Below are 19899 nucleotides of genomic sequence, written 5' to 3'. Positions count from 1 at the left end.
GGGCGGAATTGACCATTTTTTCTGAAACGATCACTAGTTTTAAGCTTTAAACCTGAAAGATTATACTGTTGTCCTACTTATATACCTAATAATCGATAATATCGGTATTATAAACTAAAGAGAATTATTTAAAAACTTAAATCGTCTTGTGTCGCGTTTCTAATGGAACTGCGGGGTTTAAAACTTATTTTGGAGCAATATATTTACCCGGTTCGTTATTTCCCGCCCGGTTCGCGGAAACGATAACTATCGATGGCAAAAATACCGCCACCTATGCACCACTGGTGCTGCCACCTATCGTTCGGTACATGTCGTTTCCAATACTGGCCGTATTCGATAGAATTTCTCTGTATGCGTGAGCTTTTGTGGCTTCAAATGGCTATATTGCTGATAAAAAAAAGCTCAAGCCAAAAATTTATGTTTAGTCGCCAAAATAATTATAAAATAAAAGGAGATTAATGTTTTCTTCGATATTTGGCCAAATCCATAGCCGATATATACCATTTTTTGTGAAAAGAATATCGATATAATGGTGTATTATGAACAACCCCAAAACAGCTACCAACAACTTGGCCACATTACACTTGAGCAAGATTCGCGCGAGTTGGCGAGTTGACGAGAAGTCTCCGAGTTAGTGTATTTAAAATAGTTGTACGTCTAAGATTTTTTTGAGCATTAGACGGGTTTTTATCCACTTAGTTTTGAAACCCCCGTCTTCTCTCTGTCACAAGTGACGTGAAGTGTATACGTATATAATAAACGAAAGAAAAAAAACGAAAAAAAAGAGAAAATGATAATGGAAAACACGCAGACTTTGTGAAAATGCGCATATCATTTCGCATACATACGTAGTTGTATTATATTTATGCATTCTATCTAGTACAAAAAAAGCTTTGAGTTTTTCTTTTATTTTTTTGGTTTGGATCCACACGCACACATGGCCGCTTTGCCATGACGAATAGCAGCGAGTGAGGCGGCTGCTGGCTGTTGGCTGTTGGCTGCTACTCGCTGTATTTGTTTTTCTTTGCTGTTTTTTGTTTGTGGTATTGAAAAAAATATAGTGGTTGCGTTGCCGCAAGTAATGAATTGTGGATGTAAAATTCCATTCAGCCTTGGTGGCATTACACTTACACATTACGCTCCAACAAAAACAACAACGGGGGGAAAATGGCAACGTATTGCTCTCACGTACACACATACACACGCCAGCGAGCGTGCATCTGTGTGTGTGTATGTGTGTGTGTAGCGACGCTGGCCGCTCTCTCACTTTTGTGTATATACATATTTACCTTTTTTTTTTGTTAATTTTTTTTTCTTTTTGTTGAGGTGTAGTACATAGAAACATACATATACTTGTTTTTCTGTATTGCATATATACCATGTTATTTTTTTATCAGTTTTTTAACCGTTGTAGTACATAGAACACTACATACATACTAAAAAAAAACAACGCAGCAGTCTAAAAAATAGTGAGAGTGTTTCAAATTTAGTTAATATTACATTTTGGTAAGTCGAAGATACTCCGGGGTGCTCTGTGTTATACACATACTACCATTTTGTCGTGAGCAGCGGAGGAGAGGAGGGAGAAGTCCAAACAACAAGCAAAATACAGAAAAAAATGCATACAGTCGCGTCCAGCAAGGTAGGGCCGGGCTCGAGGCTCGAGGTCAGGTAGCTGAGCTGCCGTCGTCCCTCTATATACCCATGGGTGTGGGTATATAGGTCCCTTTTGCGGACCAACCTAGGAAGTAGGGTATCCTCAGTTCCGCTGCACATCCCCGCTACCTGGCCCACATTTCACCCGGATTTGTCTACTTCCGGCTTACCCAGACACCCTTTCCTGTAGAAATAATTATTTGGATTTCAAAATATTTTTGCATTTGAATTAATCTAAAAATCGGTATTTTTTAACACCAAAATCGTAGTTGTCTGGCAACCCTGGCTGCTCCAAGGCGGCTGCCCTATTTCTCCTCCCGCGACTGTAGCGGAGTTGCCAGCTGCCGCCGTCCGAGGCAACGTGTTTCGGCTGCAGTTTCTGTCCGAGCGGAAGTTTTTGGCCATTTTTTGTTTGTTTAGTGCCAGTGGAGTGCTTTGCCATTTGAAATTGCATTGTAATTGCTCTCGTCTCTGTCGGGCGTAATGGAAAAGTGAGTACTGCCGCTAATAATAATTTCTGGGCCAAGTTTCCATACAAAAAAAAAAAAAAAATGATTTTCCAGGCAGGTAGAGTGAGAGTCCTTGCCCTTCCTCCTCCCTTTTCCTCTCAGCTGCAGCTGCATGGAGGGGAGGGGGGCAGCTGCTTACGGTCATTCCCCCCTGCCGATGTTTTTGTTGGCAGTGTCATTGCCAGCGATCGTTTGGCTCATTGCACTGGAAAACTGGAATGTAGGAATACTGGAACGGCATGTAAGGGTGGTGGTAGGGAAGTTGCTCAGCGAAGGTCATTCGCTGGGGGAAAAAAACAAAAAAAAAATACGCCCTTCATGCTCGTTGTACCCTGTCGTGGAACTAGTATAATTAGTATAAGCTACCAGAGGGCACTAGCAAGTGGCTGAGATATATCGAAGATCCATTGTACCTTGACAAAATATTAAATATTTCGTGTTGTTTTGAAAGAGAAGACAGCAACACACACACACATACACTCGCAGAAAAGCACTCGAAAGTGCAACAACACTTGACGAGTGATCAGCTGGAATGTTCGCTTTATCGCCACACGGCTTTAATGAGATTTTCGAGATTTCATTCATGCTAGCGCCCCCCCCGCATGACTCACGAGCGAAGAGAGCGAGAGTGGGGCAGCGCTCTCTCTCTCCCCCATTATCAGTTGCACTCACACACATGCATTTGCATAATAGAGCTGCTCTATTTACACAACTGTGCTCCAAATAAGCCGACTACCGTCTGCCCACTACTGTTATCAACTGTAAAGTCCTCCCGACTGCGCTCTCTCTCTCTCCTGCTCTTGGCCTGCACTGAGCGAAATCAATGGGTGTTTATTATTTAATTTCAATGTTGTTTCAAGAAATGGGTTGAAATATTTTTAAAACTAATTGCTTTAGCATTGAAGTCGATTTTTTTCTTCTAATTTTTAATGATTAAAATTCACAAAGGCCCTTGCTAGACATTTTCTTGACTTTCTTTTCTTTTTGGGCTTTTGATTTCTCAGTGATTTAGCTTTCTCCGATACGATATGCATACGATACTCGGTGATACGCTACGAAAGAGAAGTAGGCGACTTGGGTTACCCTACGCGGTGGCTTTTCTTTCCAATTCTGCTTTTGTTTTTCCTTCTCTTCCGCTTTTCCTTTCCGCGTTACCTTTTCCGCCCTGCTCCCCCACTCTCTTGTTGTTCTTCACGAGCTGGAAAGCGAGATACACACTCTCTATAACAGTTCTCTGTATATTTTCTTTTCGTTCTTCTCTTTGGCTTTTTTTTCCCGTTATTTTTATTTTTTTTTTTTTTGGCAATCTGGTGTATTTGGGACCCACCCTTTTCCTTTCCCACCCTCCAATGCCATTGTGCTCGCCAGTGCCCCGCCCCCTTTTCGCCCCATGCTGTCCTCGTTTTCAATTTTCGCAGTCCCTTCCCCGCCCCTAAGCTTCCTTAGCTCTGGTCCTCTTGTTCGCTCCAGTCCACTGGAAGGAAAGTTGTCCTCTACCTCTCCCTCTCCCTTCCCCTGGAAACTGGAAATAAATTAGTGTCCTTACTTGGAATATTAATTATCTTGAAGTTGTTACTTCGGAGATGCTGCCACCTTGGCTAGTCCGCTGCTTCTGATGAAAAGTGGAAGGCAATCTGACCTCTGACCTAAGCTATTTTTTGCAGCCGGCCTCCTGAGAGTCCTAGGTCGCAGCCTGCACTCTCACCTGCCCGGGGCGAAAATCCTGGCTCCTGAGAGGCAGCTGCCGGGAAGGGCGATCCCTAATGGGTTATTTATGGCAGGGCGGATTAAGTTTATGGAGATTATAAAAATAATTTGCCTTTAATCGAGACATATTTTATATTAAATAGAGCGATATTAAGATTAATAGAGATATTTAATTAAAAATTATAATTATTTTAATTAGGAAAAAGTGAAACTTGGGAAAAAGTAATAGATCTTGTCATTAAAAGTATAGTTCTTGTTAATCAAATATTAAATTATAATTAAATCTATGAAAAGTGTTACTAACTATCCACGTTAGGTAAAAAAAAAAGAACAATTCCAAGGCTTTTCTTAAATTAAAAATCAAATTCAAATAGAACTGTAATCTTTTTGGGAAAAAAATTGCAGCTTGCTTCCAAGTAACTTTGCAATTTGCAGCTTGCCACCGAAAGGTGGAACACCTTTCGATTTTTCCACCCAATCCGCCCAGCCCGAAAGTTAGCACCTTGCAGCTTCCGAGAAAGCGGAACATCTGCCTGCTGCGGCTGCCCCGCGAGATGCAGCCGGCCACCCATGAAAGTACGCCCGGCACACTTCCTAGCAGGATCAGGGATCATAGATCAAGGATCAAGGGGGCAGGTAGCCTGGGCTGCGAGTGGCACACGCGACTGGCACGCGCACCTTGCCACCTTGCCTCCTACCTGCCACCCACCACCCATCCACCCACCGCCCAGGCGATCCTTAAATAGATCGCTGCCGGGCAGGACATCTTCATTCGAGTGCCACTCGTTACAAGTCCAACTTGTGTCCTGCCTTTCCTTTGTGTGATTTTTTTTGTGTTTTTTTAAATTCAATTTGCAAACTTGTGATGTCCACGATGGACTTTGACTTTGATACTGTGACTCCCCTGTCGACCATGTCGTCGTACTATAATTTCAAAATGGCAAGGTATGTCCTCCGCAAGGATACCACTGGGTGGTGAGCAAAATTATCTAGTATAAGAGCGCAATTAGTTAAGGAAGGGCTGGGGGCTGTATGCATAGTAGGTCTGCTAAGAATCCAAACCAAAAAAATAAGTTAAGTATTTTTTTAATAATAGGTATTTTTTCAAAAACTAACTTATTTTCTAAAAAAAAAAAATAAATACTAATTTTGAGACTCAAGCTTTGTACACACACACACACGCCGACACACACACACACACAGATGCATAAGATCTCTCTCTTATACGTAATGCGATTATCAATTTTCTCTCTTCGATATTTTTTTTGTTGTTTTCCGCATTATTATCGTCGTCTCGCATACACTTCACGTCTTTTGTCATGTTTTTTTTTTGTAATTCGTATTAAGTAGAACCCCCATCCCCCCCTCTGTCCCACCTAAAATTCAAAACAAAAGAAATAAAAATTAAAACTAAAAATCAATCCACTTAGTACCAACAACAACAACTACAACAACATCAACAACAACAATATCATCTCTTCAACTACTACTACAACAACACACAGCTGAGAGCGCGCCAAGAAAACAAGAAGAAGAATCAAGCATACACTGAGAGAAACGACTTAGCAATTAAGAAAGAGAGTTTTTTGTATGCCAAAAGAATAGAAGAAAACAAAATTTTGTATAGCAACGGAGAGTACAACAAAAAAAACAGCAATAAGATACAGAGAGAGAGAGAGTGCAGAGAAGAAAGTAAGAACAAGAAGACGAATCAGCAGCAGGCCAGCTGAGAGCGCTGAGCGCCAATAAGGAGGAGAAGTGGGGAGTAGATCCTCCCGATAACTGCAACTACAACTCACCTCTAATCATCCCAAGAACTCACCACGACTCACCTCATACCGCTCACCTTCGATAGATCTCGAGGGTGGCATTTTTTTTGAATCGATAATCGAGAATCGAGAAAAGTGTTCACAACACACTCCCCAACTCTCAGGATATGTACGGCAACAATAATCCGGGTAGTAACAATAATAACGGTGGTTATCCCCCCTATGGTTACAACAACAAGTCGAGGTAAATTTTAACTTCAGTTGTTATGTCCCGTCAGCCCATATGTTCCATTCTTTGAACTCCTCTTTGATCATCATCCTTTATTTTTGAATGGCAGTCGAACCTCTGACCACAAACAAGAGGTTCCACTGTAATTTCTGCATCCCTAACCCTCTCCCATCCCTATCCCCAGTGTCCCCCTCACATAAAACACACATCTGTGATGCAAAATAATTTTTTTTCTACCCAGATCTTCAAGTTCGACATCCCAACACCCTTTTTTTTTTGACTAGCATCTACGAATCAGATTTTTTTTTGCCAGGTTCGAAGTCTTTTTAAAGCAAACTTGGCGGTCTATATGCATTGGTATGTGTACGGGGAAGGATGTCGATTGCAAGTCGTTAACATCTTGAGATTGTCATCGATTTTCTATTGATATCGCTGGCCCAATTAAAAACAATACCCCCCCCCCCCCCCCTCATCTCATTCTCACACACATGGTTTACGTTTTTTTAGTTTACTTTCTTTGTTTCATAAAAAAAAAAAACGAAAATGAGAACGAGAATATGGATAACAATAACCACAGCAAGAAAAAAAAAAAACAAATAAGGAGGATTATAATGGCGGCGACATTGTTTATATAAGTATAATTAACTGTTACATGTACTAGATGGCCCCGACAATCGAAAATAAATCAATAATCAATTAAATACAGACACCCACACCAACACACACATAGGAGAGATAACCAAACCAGAGCAGCAAAAAACAGTCAAGCGTTGGGGGACTCCCTCCCCACTATAGAGATACAGTTACAGTCAGTACCCCCCACCACCCAAAATGCTCCGCTCCGCTCCCGATTACAATTTGCAATGTGAATGTTATCGTTTTTTGTTGTATTTTATAGTACCATCCCTAAAATGGCCTCTCATTAGCTGTATTATCTACCGCCATCTCGCTCGCTCTAGTTTTGGCATCCTTCATTGCATACATTCATGCGCACACGCACACGAACACACACACACACACATACACATCTAAACTCGATCAGCTGATCGTCTGCGTGTTTTCGTCGAAAGTGTCGCGACGCGTTTTGATTTGTTTGGTTTTTTTTTTTACAGTTTGTGATAAAATGATAAGCAATATGAAGAATGTAAAGAAAGCAACGTAAAGATACATTTGTATAAGAAACGCATTTAAGAACCAAAGATACACATCTAAAGAGAAAGCGAAAAGAACAAAAAAAGAGCGAGCGCCATGTGTGGGTCGAAAAAAAGGCTCTAGATTGTTGGGAACTATCTGTTGTAGTCTCCTTTTTTTTGGCACCACACCCCACACCCACACCACCTCACACCCCCACTGTTGTTGTGCAAGACACAGATACATAGATGTATCTGTATCTGGGAAACTCGTTCGTGGCAAGAGGATTATAGAAACGGCCTAAAAACGTTCTCATCGTGCGGCCTGTGCAACTTGAACAGTCTCACAATGTACCGGTAATTGTTCTCTCTCTCTCTTCTTTTCCCCCACCCCCCACCTAACTTACTACTGCTAACTGTTAAATACTGTTATTAAAGTGCTACTCTACTCTCTTAATTTGCCATTTTGTTCTCTTTTCTTTGTGAGTTCTTTTTTTTTTTTTTTGAGCTTTTCTTTTCTCTCGCCAAGCATCCGCCGTCCATCTTGTATCTTCCATCGCCAGCTCTCTTCAGTAGAACGTAAGCCTTAAGTTTGGCCTAAGAATTTTACAATTTTGACTGTTTTTTGCTGCCAAAAAAGAAAAAAAAAGAGTAATGGGGTCTGATTTCCGATAAACTCCACGGGACCTGAGCCAAAAACGCAAAAAGCCAAAAAATACAGAAACAGAAATAATGGCATGGCTGGGAGGGAGCCATGGAGGAATGCCGTCATTCGGGGCACTGCAGTTCTGGTTCTCTGGCTCCTTGGCCGTTTTTGGCACAATTTATGGCCCATTATTCGCCCAGTAGTCGATGAAATGTAAACACTCCCCTCTCTGCGGCCCTGCTGCTTCCTGCACACCACGTGCTCGGCGAGAAATCGTGTCAGGACCTTGACATGCGGTGGCCTGTGCGTGGGGCTGTATGGGAGGGCGAACTCTCAGTTTAAATAGCTTTAAGTACAGGGTTTCTTGTTGTGGTTAGTGCCTCCTTCACACCCACACCCACACCCATCTCATCTACACACACACATTCCAATGCATAGCCGACAAATTGCCTTCCCACCACCCCCCAATTCTCTCGTCCAGTGTATGAGGCCTCAAGGTCATCAGAAATGCAAAAAATGCAAGAAAAAAAAAAAAAAATGAAAAAACAACTATACAACAACAACGTGCAGCAAAAACAACAGCATCACATCAATCAACAATGTCAACAAGCAAAGTGCAGCATCAATAGTGTGACCTCACTCCGAATCTTGAAGATTTTTGTGGCCAGTGTGGCCTTGCCGGCGAGTCTGTGTCCTTTTTTGGGCACATTCTCCCCATTTTTTTTTTACATATTTTTTTCAAGTGAAATTAAATCAAATAAATCCCCTCCATACACACACACAGACACACCGACACAATTCCAACTCAAATCACATCCAAAAATATCTGAAAAAAAAAAATGAAATCAGAAAACAAGCAATCCCCTCCAGCTCTAAATGCCATCGTCGTCGTCGTCATCCTGCAGCCGAATTTAATTCTGTGTAGACATCTTTTTCCACAGCCCAGAAAGAAGCAGCCACCGATACCGATACCGAAAACCCCGATAACCCCGATTACCGCCATCGAGCGAATGACACTTTAGATAGTATGTAGTTGGTTATTTTTTTTGCACTGGGGGCGACTGCACCACCTCCGCCACCCAGCGGCTCAGCGGCGCCTCATCAACGGAACAGAAAATGTTCTTGAATCGAGGACGCCCCCACCGCCCGTAAGTAACAAGACTCTAAGACTAAACTATATCCAAAAAAAAAAAAATATCCAATAAAGATAACCGATTCCGGGGCTTTGAAATTTAAATCCGAAATCCGAAATCCGGTCGCCGTGGGAAGAAGTCCTCCATCCGTCCAGCCATCCGGCTGTCGAGTCCAGCTCTTATTTATTTTCTAATTTTTTTTCGAGTGAAAAATGTGAAAAATTGTTTACTTTTTTTTCGAGTGAATCGAAAGTGCCAAAATCGTATTTTTTCTTCTTTTTTTTCGGTGTAAGACAAGTGCATGAAATATGTCTATTTTTTTTAAGTGCTTATTTTTTTTTAAGTGAAATTGATTTTTTTTTTTTACAATTTCTAGTCAGGCCTTCTGAAGGCTATAAATTTCTTTCTCTGCCATAAGTCTTTGATCTGCTGGTCGTAGGACCGCAGTTATCGTATCTTAAGTTAGTTGTAAGCCTAAGGTAGCTGTAATCGATAAATATCGTCAGATCATCCAACGCCAAAGCATTTCTTAACCATTTTTAAGATAATTATTATGATTGGAAGCAGTTAGATAATTTCAATTGCGCTTTATACTTATGATTTCGATAATTTTTGAGCAATATCTTGGCAAGAACCGACAACACCACCATTTCTTCGATTACTAATCGATATTCTTTCCATTCCAATCGATCGACGAACAGCGGTGGGCGAGGATTCGGGATGTCCCATTCACTGCCCTCGGGAATGGTAAGTTCTACTTCGTACTCCCTTCTACCCTTCTACCTCCTATATGTCTCTATCACTATTTAAAGCCTGGAATTATGATTATTGTTAGAGATTTCGGTGCATGTGGCGACCATTATTTTCCAAACAATTCGATAATGAATGATATTCCATTTTTTGTTCAGTTTCCTTGTTTTTTTTTATCCGACTATCATAACAATAATAATAATATTTATGCCTCCTACTATTCTACTATCTACTATCTACTATCTACTATCTACTATTCTACTATCCATAGTTGTATGTTATTGAGTTTGTCTCATGAACGCTCTGGGGACACACGCTTTTGGTTACAGTTTTTACAATCCGAGCAAGAAATACAAAATCAATCTCAAGTTTGCATCTCAAAGTATCTTAAACCAAACAGAACCTAAACTTAAACAGAAACCTAAAGACAAGAAACTTAAAACTAAAAACTAAACAGAACCAGAACCAGCAGCAACAACACAAACAGCTCTAAATAAATCTCAATAAACTAAAAACTAAAAACTTAAAACTTAAAACACAAAAATACACAGAACACGTGCATGATAATTTTTAATAGCATACTTAAGGGGGCACAGCGGCCACCTTGTCCGTTTCACTTCCGTTTCCGCCTCTCGGCGCACTCTGCTCTCTTCTGTGGCACAGTGCCGGGCAAAAGTATAAGGCCTAGTGCTCTGGCTGTAAACTGCTGCCCGGCACTGTCCCAGAACCCTCACGAGAAGCTTAAGAAGCCGAAAAGGCAAAAAACCTTGTTCGATTATGTTTTTTTTTCTTCTGTTTGTTTGTGCAATGCCCTTTGAATGCCATTTAGAGAGACACACACACACACAGACACAAACACACACACACACATCCAGAAGTACAGTGAAGCAAGAGAATGTTTCGATTTAAGGCTTAAATCAAGATAAGATACAAGTACGATTGCTGCACTCGAGTTTCAAGCACGCCTTGCCGCCTGACGGTTCCGTAGAGTTCTACGTTTATGTTTCAATCAACGTCACATCCTCCTCCATCATTGATTGACATTTGATTGAGTTGTGTGTGTGTGTGTGTGTGTGTTGTTGTTGTTGTTGTTGCTGCTGCTGACGAGAGATGCAAGCAACCAGACAGCCCAGCAATCACCATTCCAACCAACCAACCAACTAAGCAACCAACCAAGCAACCAACTAACCAAATCAAATAATCAAACCCAAGCAGCGATATGAGGCCTTCTCTCAACGATAGAATATCTTTGTATGGTTCCATCTGATTACAGTCGCGTTATGCGTTTTCGCCACAGGATACAGAATTCTCATTTCCAAGCTCCTCGTCGCGTCGCGGTTACAACGACTTCCCCGGCTGTGGCATCGGTGGTAATGGTGGCAGTGCCAATTCCCTTGGCGGCGGCGGTGGCGGCAACATGTGCAACCTGCCGCCCATGACCAGCAACAATTCGCTTAACAATCTGTGCGGCCTGTCGCTGGGCAGCGGCGGCAGCGACGATCACATGCTTAATGACCAGCGGCCGAGCAACACCAACCTGATTGTCAACTACTTGCCCCAGGACATGACTGACCGCGAGCTGTACGCCCTCTTCCGCGCCATCGGGCCCATCAACACGTGCAGAATCATGAGAGACTATAAGGTGAGACTTCTAAGTTTCTTCTCTTTCTTTAAGATCCTTTAATAATCCTTTTTATTCTCTCCCAACAGACTGGCTACAGTTTTGGATACGCTTTCGTGGACTTCACATCCGAAATGGACTCGCAGCGTGCGATCAAAGTCCTCAACGGCATCACAGTGCGTAACAAGCGGCTCAAGGTGAGATCTCAAATAAAATATAAATCATTAGCGGTTCTAAATGTCCTGGAAATCTCCTGGTAGGTCTCCTATGCTCGTCCCGGCGGGGAGTCCATCAAGGACACCAACCTGTATGTGACCAATCTGCCGCGCACCATCACCGACGACCAGCTGGACACGATCTTCGGCAAGTACGGTTCCATCGTCCAGAAGAACATCCTGCGCGACAAGCTGACAGGACGCCCCCGCGGCGTGGCATTTGTTCGGTGAGTTGCAAGTCTACCAGTCTTCTTATGTCTCTCTATGTTTCATCTATCACTTATTGATTTTCTCATCGAATTTTTATTATTTTTCTCTCATTCCTGCCACGTTCATTCAATTCTGTCATCATCGAATCGAATATCATTCAAACCCGAATACCCGAATACCAAAAAACAGCTATAACAAGCGCGAGGAGGCACAGGAGGCCATATCGGCGCTGAACAACGTCATACCGGAGGGCGGATCCCAGCCCCTGTCCGTCCGGCTAGCCGAGGAGCATGGCAAGGCGAAGGCGGCCCACTTTATGTCGCAGATGGGCGTGCCGGCGCCGAACGCCCCCCAGCCGCCGCCACCGCCGCCGCTGCCGCACATGGCCGCCGGATTCAACAGCATGGTGCACAGAGGTAGATCAATAAAATCACAGCAACGCTTCCAAAAATCGCATCCCTATTTCGATGCGAAAAAGTTTATCTAATCGAGAACAGAATACAGAGAAAAAAGAACACACACACACATCCAGAAGATGCAACAAAACACACACTATATATACACACACTATTCCGATTATATACCATCAGTATATATCCGGGAGAGGCATCTTACTTCTCGGTTCTTTTTTTTCTCTCACATTTGATAAACACATCAACAACAACAAACAACAGAAGCAACAACAAACAACCAACAACTAACAAACAAACAAACAACAACAACAAATGCATACTTAGTATAATTTTTGATTTTTTTTACCTTCGTAACTCCCCCCAAGTATCCCCCGAAAGTAATTCAGTTCGGACATACATATATTATAATAATATATGAGTCGAGAAGAAGAAGACAATTGAACTTATAATCCCCACCCACCCCCTTATTTTAAAATCCCCAATTAAACAATGGAACTATACAATTTTGAAAAAATCCCCCTTTTATTACTAACTTTCCATTAAACAAAAAAAACGGATACAATGAAGTCTAGGTTTGCGAACATCTATTTTTTTTAGTGCAACACTTCACACACACACACATACACTCACACTCCCACAAGTACACTCACAAAAATAGTTAAGAAGAAAAGTGCTAATTTTTTGACAATTTTTTTAAAGTGTGTGTGTCGGAACCAGTTCCGAGGAATCGGATTAGATCGTTTTAGGCGCAGAATTAGGTTATTATACAACACTGCACAAGAGTACACACGAAGAAATTTTACAATAAAACGAAACTGCAATAACTGTGCATAAAACTGACTGACTAATTCAAAACTAAAAACAAACTAATCGTAAAAATAATGGTCTGCAGAGAGAAGAGTGTGCAATTTTTTTTGAATTTTTTTTATTGTTTCGAAACCGATATCCTACTGAAGACTGTGTTGAATAACGACCAAATTGCAGCAAGCAACCAGAACTGAGAAACAGAACTGAGAATAACGGTAACCTAATCGAGGAGTAAAAATCACCAAAAGCGTTGCCCTGTTTTTGATCCCTAGCTCTACTCCCCACTCGCCAGATCGCATCTACCGTTAATCGAATCGAATATCAATGAAATCATCCCTATGTTGATTTTAGTTTCGCATCTCTACCACCACCAGCAACCTCAACAACAACAACAACAACAGTATAAACAAAAAAAACCAACAAAACTCCACAGAAAGAAAAAACTGCAACTTAAATGCCAGCCAACCAAATAACGCAAATATTTCCTTATTACTCTTCTCCTCTCATCAAGTTTTCTCACGTATATCGACTTAAAAAAAAAAAAACAAACAAAATTAAAACAGGATTGAAAAAATTTTAAAATGCTTACATAGATATATACACATAATATATAAATTTATATATATTTGACTACATGAAATTTATTCTATAAAATAGCGTTAAATTTTTAATAATTATTTAGTTTGTAGTGCGTTTAAAAGCAAAAAAAAGAAAAAAAAAAAACAAAAAAAAATGAAAACGGAAAGTGTGAACAGAGATATAAAAAAGAAACCGATAATAATAAAAAAGCGAAAAGCAAAACAAACGTTAAAACCAAAACCAACCAACAATTTTTTTCATTTTTTTTCAAGTTCAAGTTCCAAGTTTCGAGAAAAGTGTTGGAAAACAACACACTGCTGAAATTCACCACACCACCGGGAAGTTTTTCTCCCAAAAGTACTTATTACTTACTTTTTTTTTTTTGAGTTTTCTCCTTATTTTTTTTTTGTTAATTTATTGATCTTGGTATGCTGCCTTGCTGCGTGTATGTGTGTGTGAGAGTGTGCTGGGCGTGAGTGAGAGGGAGTGAAAGTGAGGTGAGAGAAAGGGTGAGGTCAGTAACAGTAACAGTAACAGTAACTATCCCCCATCTCCTGCGCTCGAGTGCGGGCGCGAAAGGACGTGCGCGAGTGCAGATTTACAGCTACAGATGTTTACAGTTATCCCCAGCCGAAAGAGACAGAGAGAGGAGGGCGGCAGTGTGACAGACAGAGACACAGACACTGTGAAAATGATAAAAAAGAAGTGAAAGGCGCATGCGCATGGTAAGTATGCGCGCACTAAACCGAAACGATAACGGGGTGCTGCCAAAAAACAAAAAAAAAAAAACAAAAACAAAACAACCACCCCCCCAACCCATTCAAGAAAAAAAAAGAGACTCCCTCATCAAACATTCTATTTTTTTTAATCTTTTTTTTAATGTGCAACATTATTGATGTCTTTTTTTTGTTTTTTTTTTCTTGGATCGAGAAATCTCCGAACGCCGAACGAAATATGTATATATATATGTACCGTAAGCTCACCCCTTTATCGGTTCCGGTGCAAAAACTAAAAAAAAAAAAAAAAACAATAAACCATAAACCTTGAACCAAAAAAAAAAAAAAAAGAAACAATCTTCTTACAATCGCCACATTATTTTTTTTATACTTTTTTTGCCAGTGTATTTCATACGCATATATGTATATCTTCCAAGTGAAACGAAACCAACTGTGTGTTCAGCTAATTTTTTTTATCTCTGCCATCATCTATGCTTAGTGCTCGACCCGATCACTTATCAGAATAACAACATTTTATTTCCACATTTTTTTTCAATATTTTTTTTTACGTGCCTGTCAGTGTTCTTCAGTGTGGATTCAAGGAATCAAGTTTATCATTAAAAAAAAAAATGTATCTGTATCTAGACTATCTATCTATCATTTCTACTGAAGCCAAAAACAATAAATATGCAAAAACTCACTATCCGACCTTGTAGAATTTTTAAATTAACCATTTTTTTAATTTGAAATTGAAATTGCTCTTTTGTTGTTGTTGATTTGGAGCCAAAAACCAAGAGAAAAAAAAAAACTAATCCATATTTATATTTTATTTGCAATTATATTTTGAGTAGCATTTTTTATATATTTTTTTTGTTCTTTAAAAAGAGCTAGTTAGCAACGAAGACTATCTGAGCTTGTCACAAAACCATTGCCTACTTTTTGGGGAGCCCCTCCTTTAAAGATTGGCACTGCAACCCAAAAAAGTATGCTACAATTTGTGAGGAGCTTCGTTAAAGATATCCCTTCGGCTCCTGATCCGAAGACAGTTGTTCTGCCTACTTTTTAGTTTGGTTTTATTTGCCTTAGCTTACAGTTACAATCCAAACCCCCCTCGTTAAAAGAAGTTATTACCGTAGTTTGTGTTCCCCCCCTCCCCCCAGTTGTATTTCGCATTTGTAGATACTCTACTGTTCCCACTCACAGCACTAACCCCGAATTTCATATTGATTGTTGTTGAAGAAAATACAGATAAAAAAATGATGAAAAATATCAAATAATAAAAATATATAAAAATTAAATTATAATTTATTTCCCATTCCCCCCAAATATCCCCAAAACCCAAAAAAATATCCTCTATCTGCGCCACAACTAATCCAAGTTGGACAATTTTTTTTTTCGTTTCGTTCCATTTTTTTATTATAGACGGAGCTATGGAAAAATTACGCTCATTATTCGATGCTATATGCGATGCTATATTTGGTCTCGATAGTAATTATCCTTTTTATATCTATAATATTTCTAATTAATTACTCCTAGTCGTAATCCTTGCTTCTCTGCTAATAAGAAGGCAATTTAATTATAAAGTTATCCTTTGTTTTGAGACAATATTTGTTTTGAGAGCCCTCGAGATAATCAATGATCTAGCCGAGAGATCGAACCGATTTTAAACTTATAAGTAGATTTTATTCAGAAGAGAGCACCAACAGACACACACACACACACACCCACACAGACACACACAGATACTCACACACTCATGCGCTCCTCTTAAGAAAATAAAATTAAATTTCAGTTTCCAAATTGCTCATCTATCTTTTAGATACAAAATATATGTATATTTAAATGCGAAAGGAGAAGCGTGCCATGTTTTTCTTTATTACTTTATCTCATGCCATCTCATCCAGCTACTGTAACCATCTCTCTCTCTCTCTTCAGAAAGAAAAAAGGATTTTTGGTCCTTAGAATTTGCAAAAAAAAAATTGTACTCCTTCCACCCGATTCGAACTCTGACTAAAATCACAAAAAAAAACAATAAGAATAAAAAAAAGAAAATTAAAAAGTGCCGCTGGCCCTCTAAAAAGTAAAGTTTGTCCTTTGTTTTGCGCTTCACATTACTTACCCCCTTTTGTAAACTTGCATACGTATTTAAATGAAGTTCTCTTAGAGCCCCCCCCTATGTTTAGTGTTTTGAATAGCAAAGATTTTCGTTTCGTTCATGGTCTGCCTCGTCCGCTGTCCAGAAACCAGAAACTACAAACTCCCAACTCATAATTTGAACTCTGAACTACTAGCTGTTTAATCCTAAATATTTATAACAATTTGTTTTGCTTGCTAATGTTAACTAAAACGCACCTGACTTTCAATCAGTCATCGACGAATCAATCATTCGCCCCCTAAGTCCATCCCATCCGATCCGATCCGATCCGATCCCATCCCGAAATGTCCTTCAATGTTTAATCACGAAAATGGCAAAGAAAAAACATGGCACGTTTAATAACAAAAGCATAAATATAACCGAGTCGTGTGCTAACCAAAATACCGAAGTGGAAGTACCCAGTTGTAACTAAAATATAAAATATAAATTATAAATGAAACGACAACCTTCGGCTTGGATTAAAACTACAACTAAATTCCCACGCTAATCAAAGTAACAACAACGCAACAACCAAAACCAAACAACAATAAACACTAACCCAGAAACAACACCTTCTAAAAACAAGCGACTAAGGCAAACGAAACTCTCTAAACGAAGTACTAAACAAAGTTAATCTCTCACCTAGGCTAGAGTTGAGCGACAGGGCTGCAGTTTAATATAGTTAGGGCCACTAAGTCTTGATACTTTTTTTTTTTATTAGCTTAGAAGCATGACTAAGAATACGAAGGACTTACCGAACACAATTACTAATGAATTTGTTTCTTTTTTAACCTTCCTCTCTCGCCCCCTTGAACCCGTTTAGGTGACAACTTTGCCGACTTGCTCGACGGCCTGTACCGCCGGAAGTACCACTATCCCTACTTATAATTGACACCGCAACAGCAGCAGCAGCTCCTACAACATCAGCAACAGGCGTTGGGCTTCCCCACTTCACCCAGTAATGCGATCGGTAATGGCACCACCACTAGTAACAACAATACAAGCAATAGCAATAGCAACAGCAACAACAGCGAGAACAACAACATGCTACTCTTTCACCAACATTACCATCAGCAACAGCAAGACCAACAGCAACTACAACGCCTGGGAAGCGCTGCTGCTCACAGCCTGAGTCCGAGTGGAAGCCAGAACCCCCCCATGAATCACCAACACCCCAACACCAGTCCCAATCACATTAACTTCAACAGCATTCGTCAGAACGGAGTGGCTGCGCTCCACTACCTGCAGGAGCAGCTGCAACTGCAATCTCCACCTCCCTTCCAGCAGCAGCAGCAGCAGCAGCAGCAACAGAGGAGTGGTCAGCCGCAACAGAACCAGAGTCCAAGCAGCGGTGGCAGCTTGCTGGCCATCAGCAATCACAACAATGGCCACAGCAACACCAACACCAACAGCAACAGTAGCTTCAACAACAACAGCAGCAATTGCAACAATTACCACAGCAACTACAGCAACAGCAACAGCTTCTCCAACAGTTACTCCAACAACTTCACCAACAACTCTGCGCACCTCGACCTGGGATTCGGGCCGATGACCACCTCGGAGCGAGAGCTGCACAAGCAGACCCTCAAGTTGCAGGAGTTGCACATCAGCAGCAGCTACAACAACGCGAGCAACACCAACAACAGCCACTCCAACAACACAACAACGGCGACTCTGACTTCAACAACATCCACAACTTCAACAACAACATCCACAAACCCCACAAACGCTGGCTTCCTGTGGCGTACATAGCCCGATAATTGGGAAGTGTTAGGAGATGAAGGCAATCTTTAAGTAATATAATCAGAACTAATATATAGCAGAAGTATATATTTGAGTATGATGGTGGAGGAGACCGTGGAGAGACCATCGTAGTATCATCCATACACTACCATACAAGCAACCCAAATTTTTATGTTCTCAAACCCCAATTACTATATATATTTTTTTTTTGTATGTTCCTCACTGATATCCTTATGTTTTAGTTAGTTTTTTTTTCATTTTTTGTGCTTTTTTTTTGGGAGGAATATTTTTTTTCTTTTTGTAACTAGCTGTAAGGCAAGACACGTATATATGTGTACAAATCATTCGTAACTATATATAATGAAAGTATATATAATTGAATGCGACTCGGAGGACGATGAAGGAGGCGAACAATTTTTTTTGCTTAAACTTAGAAAAAAAAAAGAACCGAAACTATGAGAAACAATTTTTTTGTCACATATTTATAACGTATATCCATATAAAACTATATACAAAAAAACAAACAAAAAAAACGATAAAAAAAATAAGAAAAATATATAAATATATATATACAAACAACACATATACACATTATATATCTATAACTATATAGCATGTACTTGTAGGCGTGAAAGCATAAGCTCTGATTGTTTTTTTTTTCTCTGTGTCTGGAAACTGATTTTTTTGGCGCGAACTATGACGCAACAACGTACACGGGCAACAGTCGTGTATGTTTATAGCTGAAGTTAATAATGCAGATATACGAGCATATATTCTTTTTTTTTTTTTTTAAATAATAATTTATGAATCCAATTTTTTTGTCTACTTTATAACATATGTAATTGTAACGGAACGGCTAGACAGTTGGGCATGCTCAAGTTTTCAGGCTGTTTATCGATTAAAATACACTAAAATACACAAAAACGAAACGAAAATACTTAGATAGAAGGTATAGAAAGGATAGAAGGGATAAAAAGCTCTAGAGCAGGACTAGAAGTGTAGGCGAGGATGAGAGACCCAGACAAAATTACACTGCAAGACCACTTTTTTTTTTTTAATAGCTATAATGAAGTATATACGTTTTTTTTTTTACACTAAATATAAATACTTTTTTTTCAAATCCATTTTTTTGTTTAGTTTATATGACGAAAAAAACTTGAGCATGTTGCAACAACAAAAACAACAAAAAAACAAAACAACAAACGATTAAGAAAACGTGATAAAGAGCCCGATAAAACGTAAATCAGAAGAGAGGACAGTGCAGGAGGAACGAAGGATAAAAGTGAAATGAAAAGGATGCGGTAAAGGAACAGAAAACATAAGAAAAAATCACTTCAAATTATAGACGCCATGGGCAGGATCTGAAGGCGTGTCCTGGCTGAAAAATGAACCTACATTTTAATTTAAACTCTTCTAAACCATACTATTGTTTTATGTTTTTATTTTATTGTTTATTGTTTTTAATTTTGGAAAAATTTTTAATTTCTTCTTAACAACCCCATAACGATTTTCATATGTTCGGCCAGGGAGTCGCTAACAGCCCCTGCCCATTTGAAAGGAGAATACAACTATTTTTTTTCGGTGTAGGTGCATAAAACCACTTCAAAATTATGCGATATATTCATATTTTTATTCATTACAAACACGAAAATTGTAAAAGTTTTAATTTGTTACACAAAACCTTTATTTTCTGAATTACAATTTTATTTTATATTTTATTACTCTGTCTCTGGCTTAAAAAAACCTTACGAAGAATATTTAAGACAACTTAATAAACATTTTCACCAAAAAGAACACCGACACTGACTTTTCTTTTCATTTTAAACAAGTTGAGTATTATTTTTAAGACTTTTCTTTCCAATAAAAACTATGTTTTCAGAGTTTGTGCGTGGATTGTTGAGTCAACGAATTATAATAAAATATTGAAACTAG

The 19899-nt window shown here is 39.6% G+C and overlaps 1 protein-coding gene across 15 annotated transcripts; it reads left to right on the top strand.

Annotated features, from left to right (window-relative positions):
• The first annotated feature begins 545 nt into the window (after positions 1 to 545).
• On the top strand, positions 546 to 19761 carry LOC6503657 (protein sex-lethal). 15 transcript variants are annotated; one of them, XM_044716869.1, is made up of 10 exons: positions 546 to 651; positions 5303 to 5885; positions 8588 to 8794; positions 9481 to 9526; positions 10803 to 11171; positions 11240 to 11347; positions 11411 to 11592; positions 11765 to 11991; positions 15513 to 15578; positions 17048 to 19761. In XM_044716869.1, exons 3-10 carry the CDS (start codon positions 8763 to 8765, stop codon positions 17110 to 17112), a joined length of 1095 nt encoding a protein of 364 aa, XP_044572804.1. In that variant the 5' UTR covers positions 546 to 651; positions 5303 to 5885; positions 8588 to 8762; the 3' UTR covers positions 17113 to 19761. The 15 variants fall into 15 exon arrangements, 14 of the variants coding, with proteins under 14 accessions (XP_044572804.1, XP_014761014.1, XP_032308392.1 ...); XM_014905528.3 differs by having other exon boundaries at positions 8572 to 8794; positions 10827 to 11171; XM_032452501.2 differs by having other exon boundaries at positions 8572 to 8794.
• Positions 19762 to 19899: the final 138 nt, after the last annotated feature.

The sequence above is a fragment of the Drosophila ananassae genome, chromosome XL (assembly GCF_017639315.1).
Source record: "Drosophila ananassae strain 14024-0371.13 chromosome XL, ASM1763931v2, whole genome shotgun sequence".
NCBI lineage: Eukaryota > Metazoa > Arthropoda > Insecta > Diptera > Drosophilidae > Drosophila > Drosophila ananassae.
Note: the sequence above shows the minus strand (reverse complement) of the source record. Positions and strands in the feature narration are given on the sequence as shown.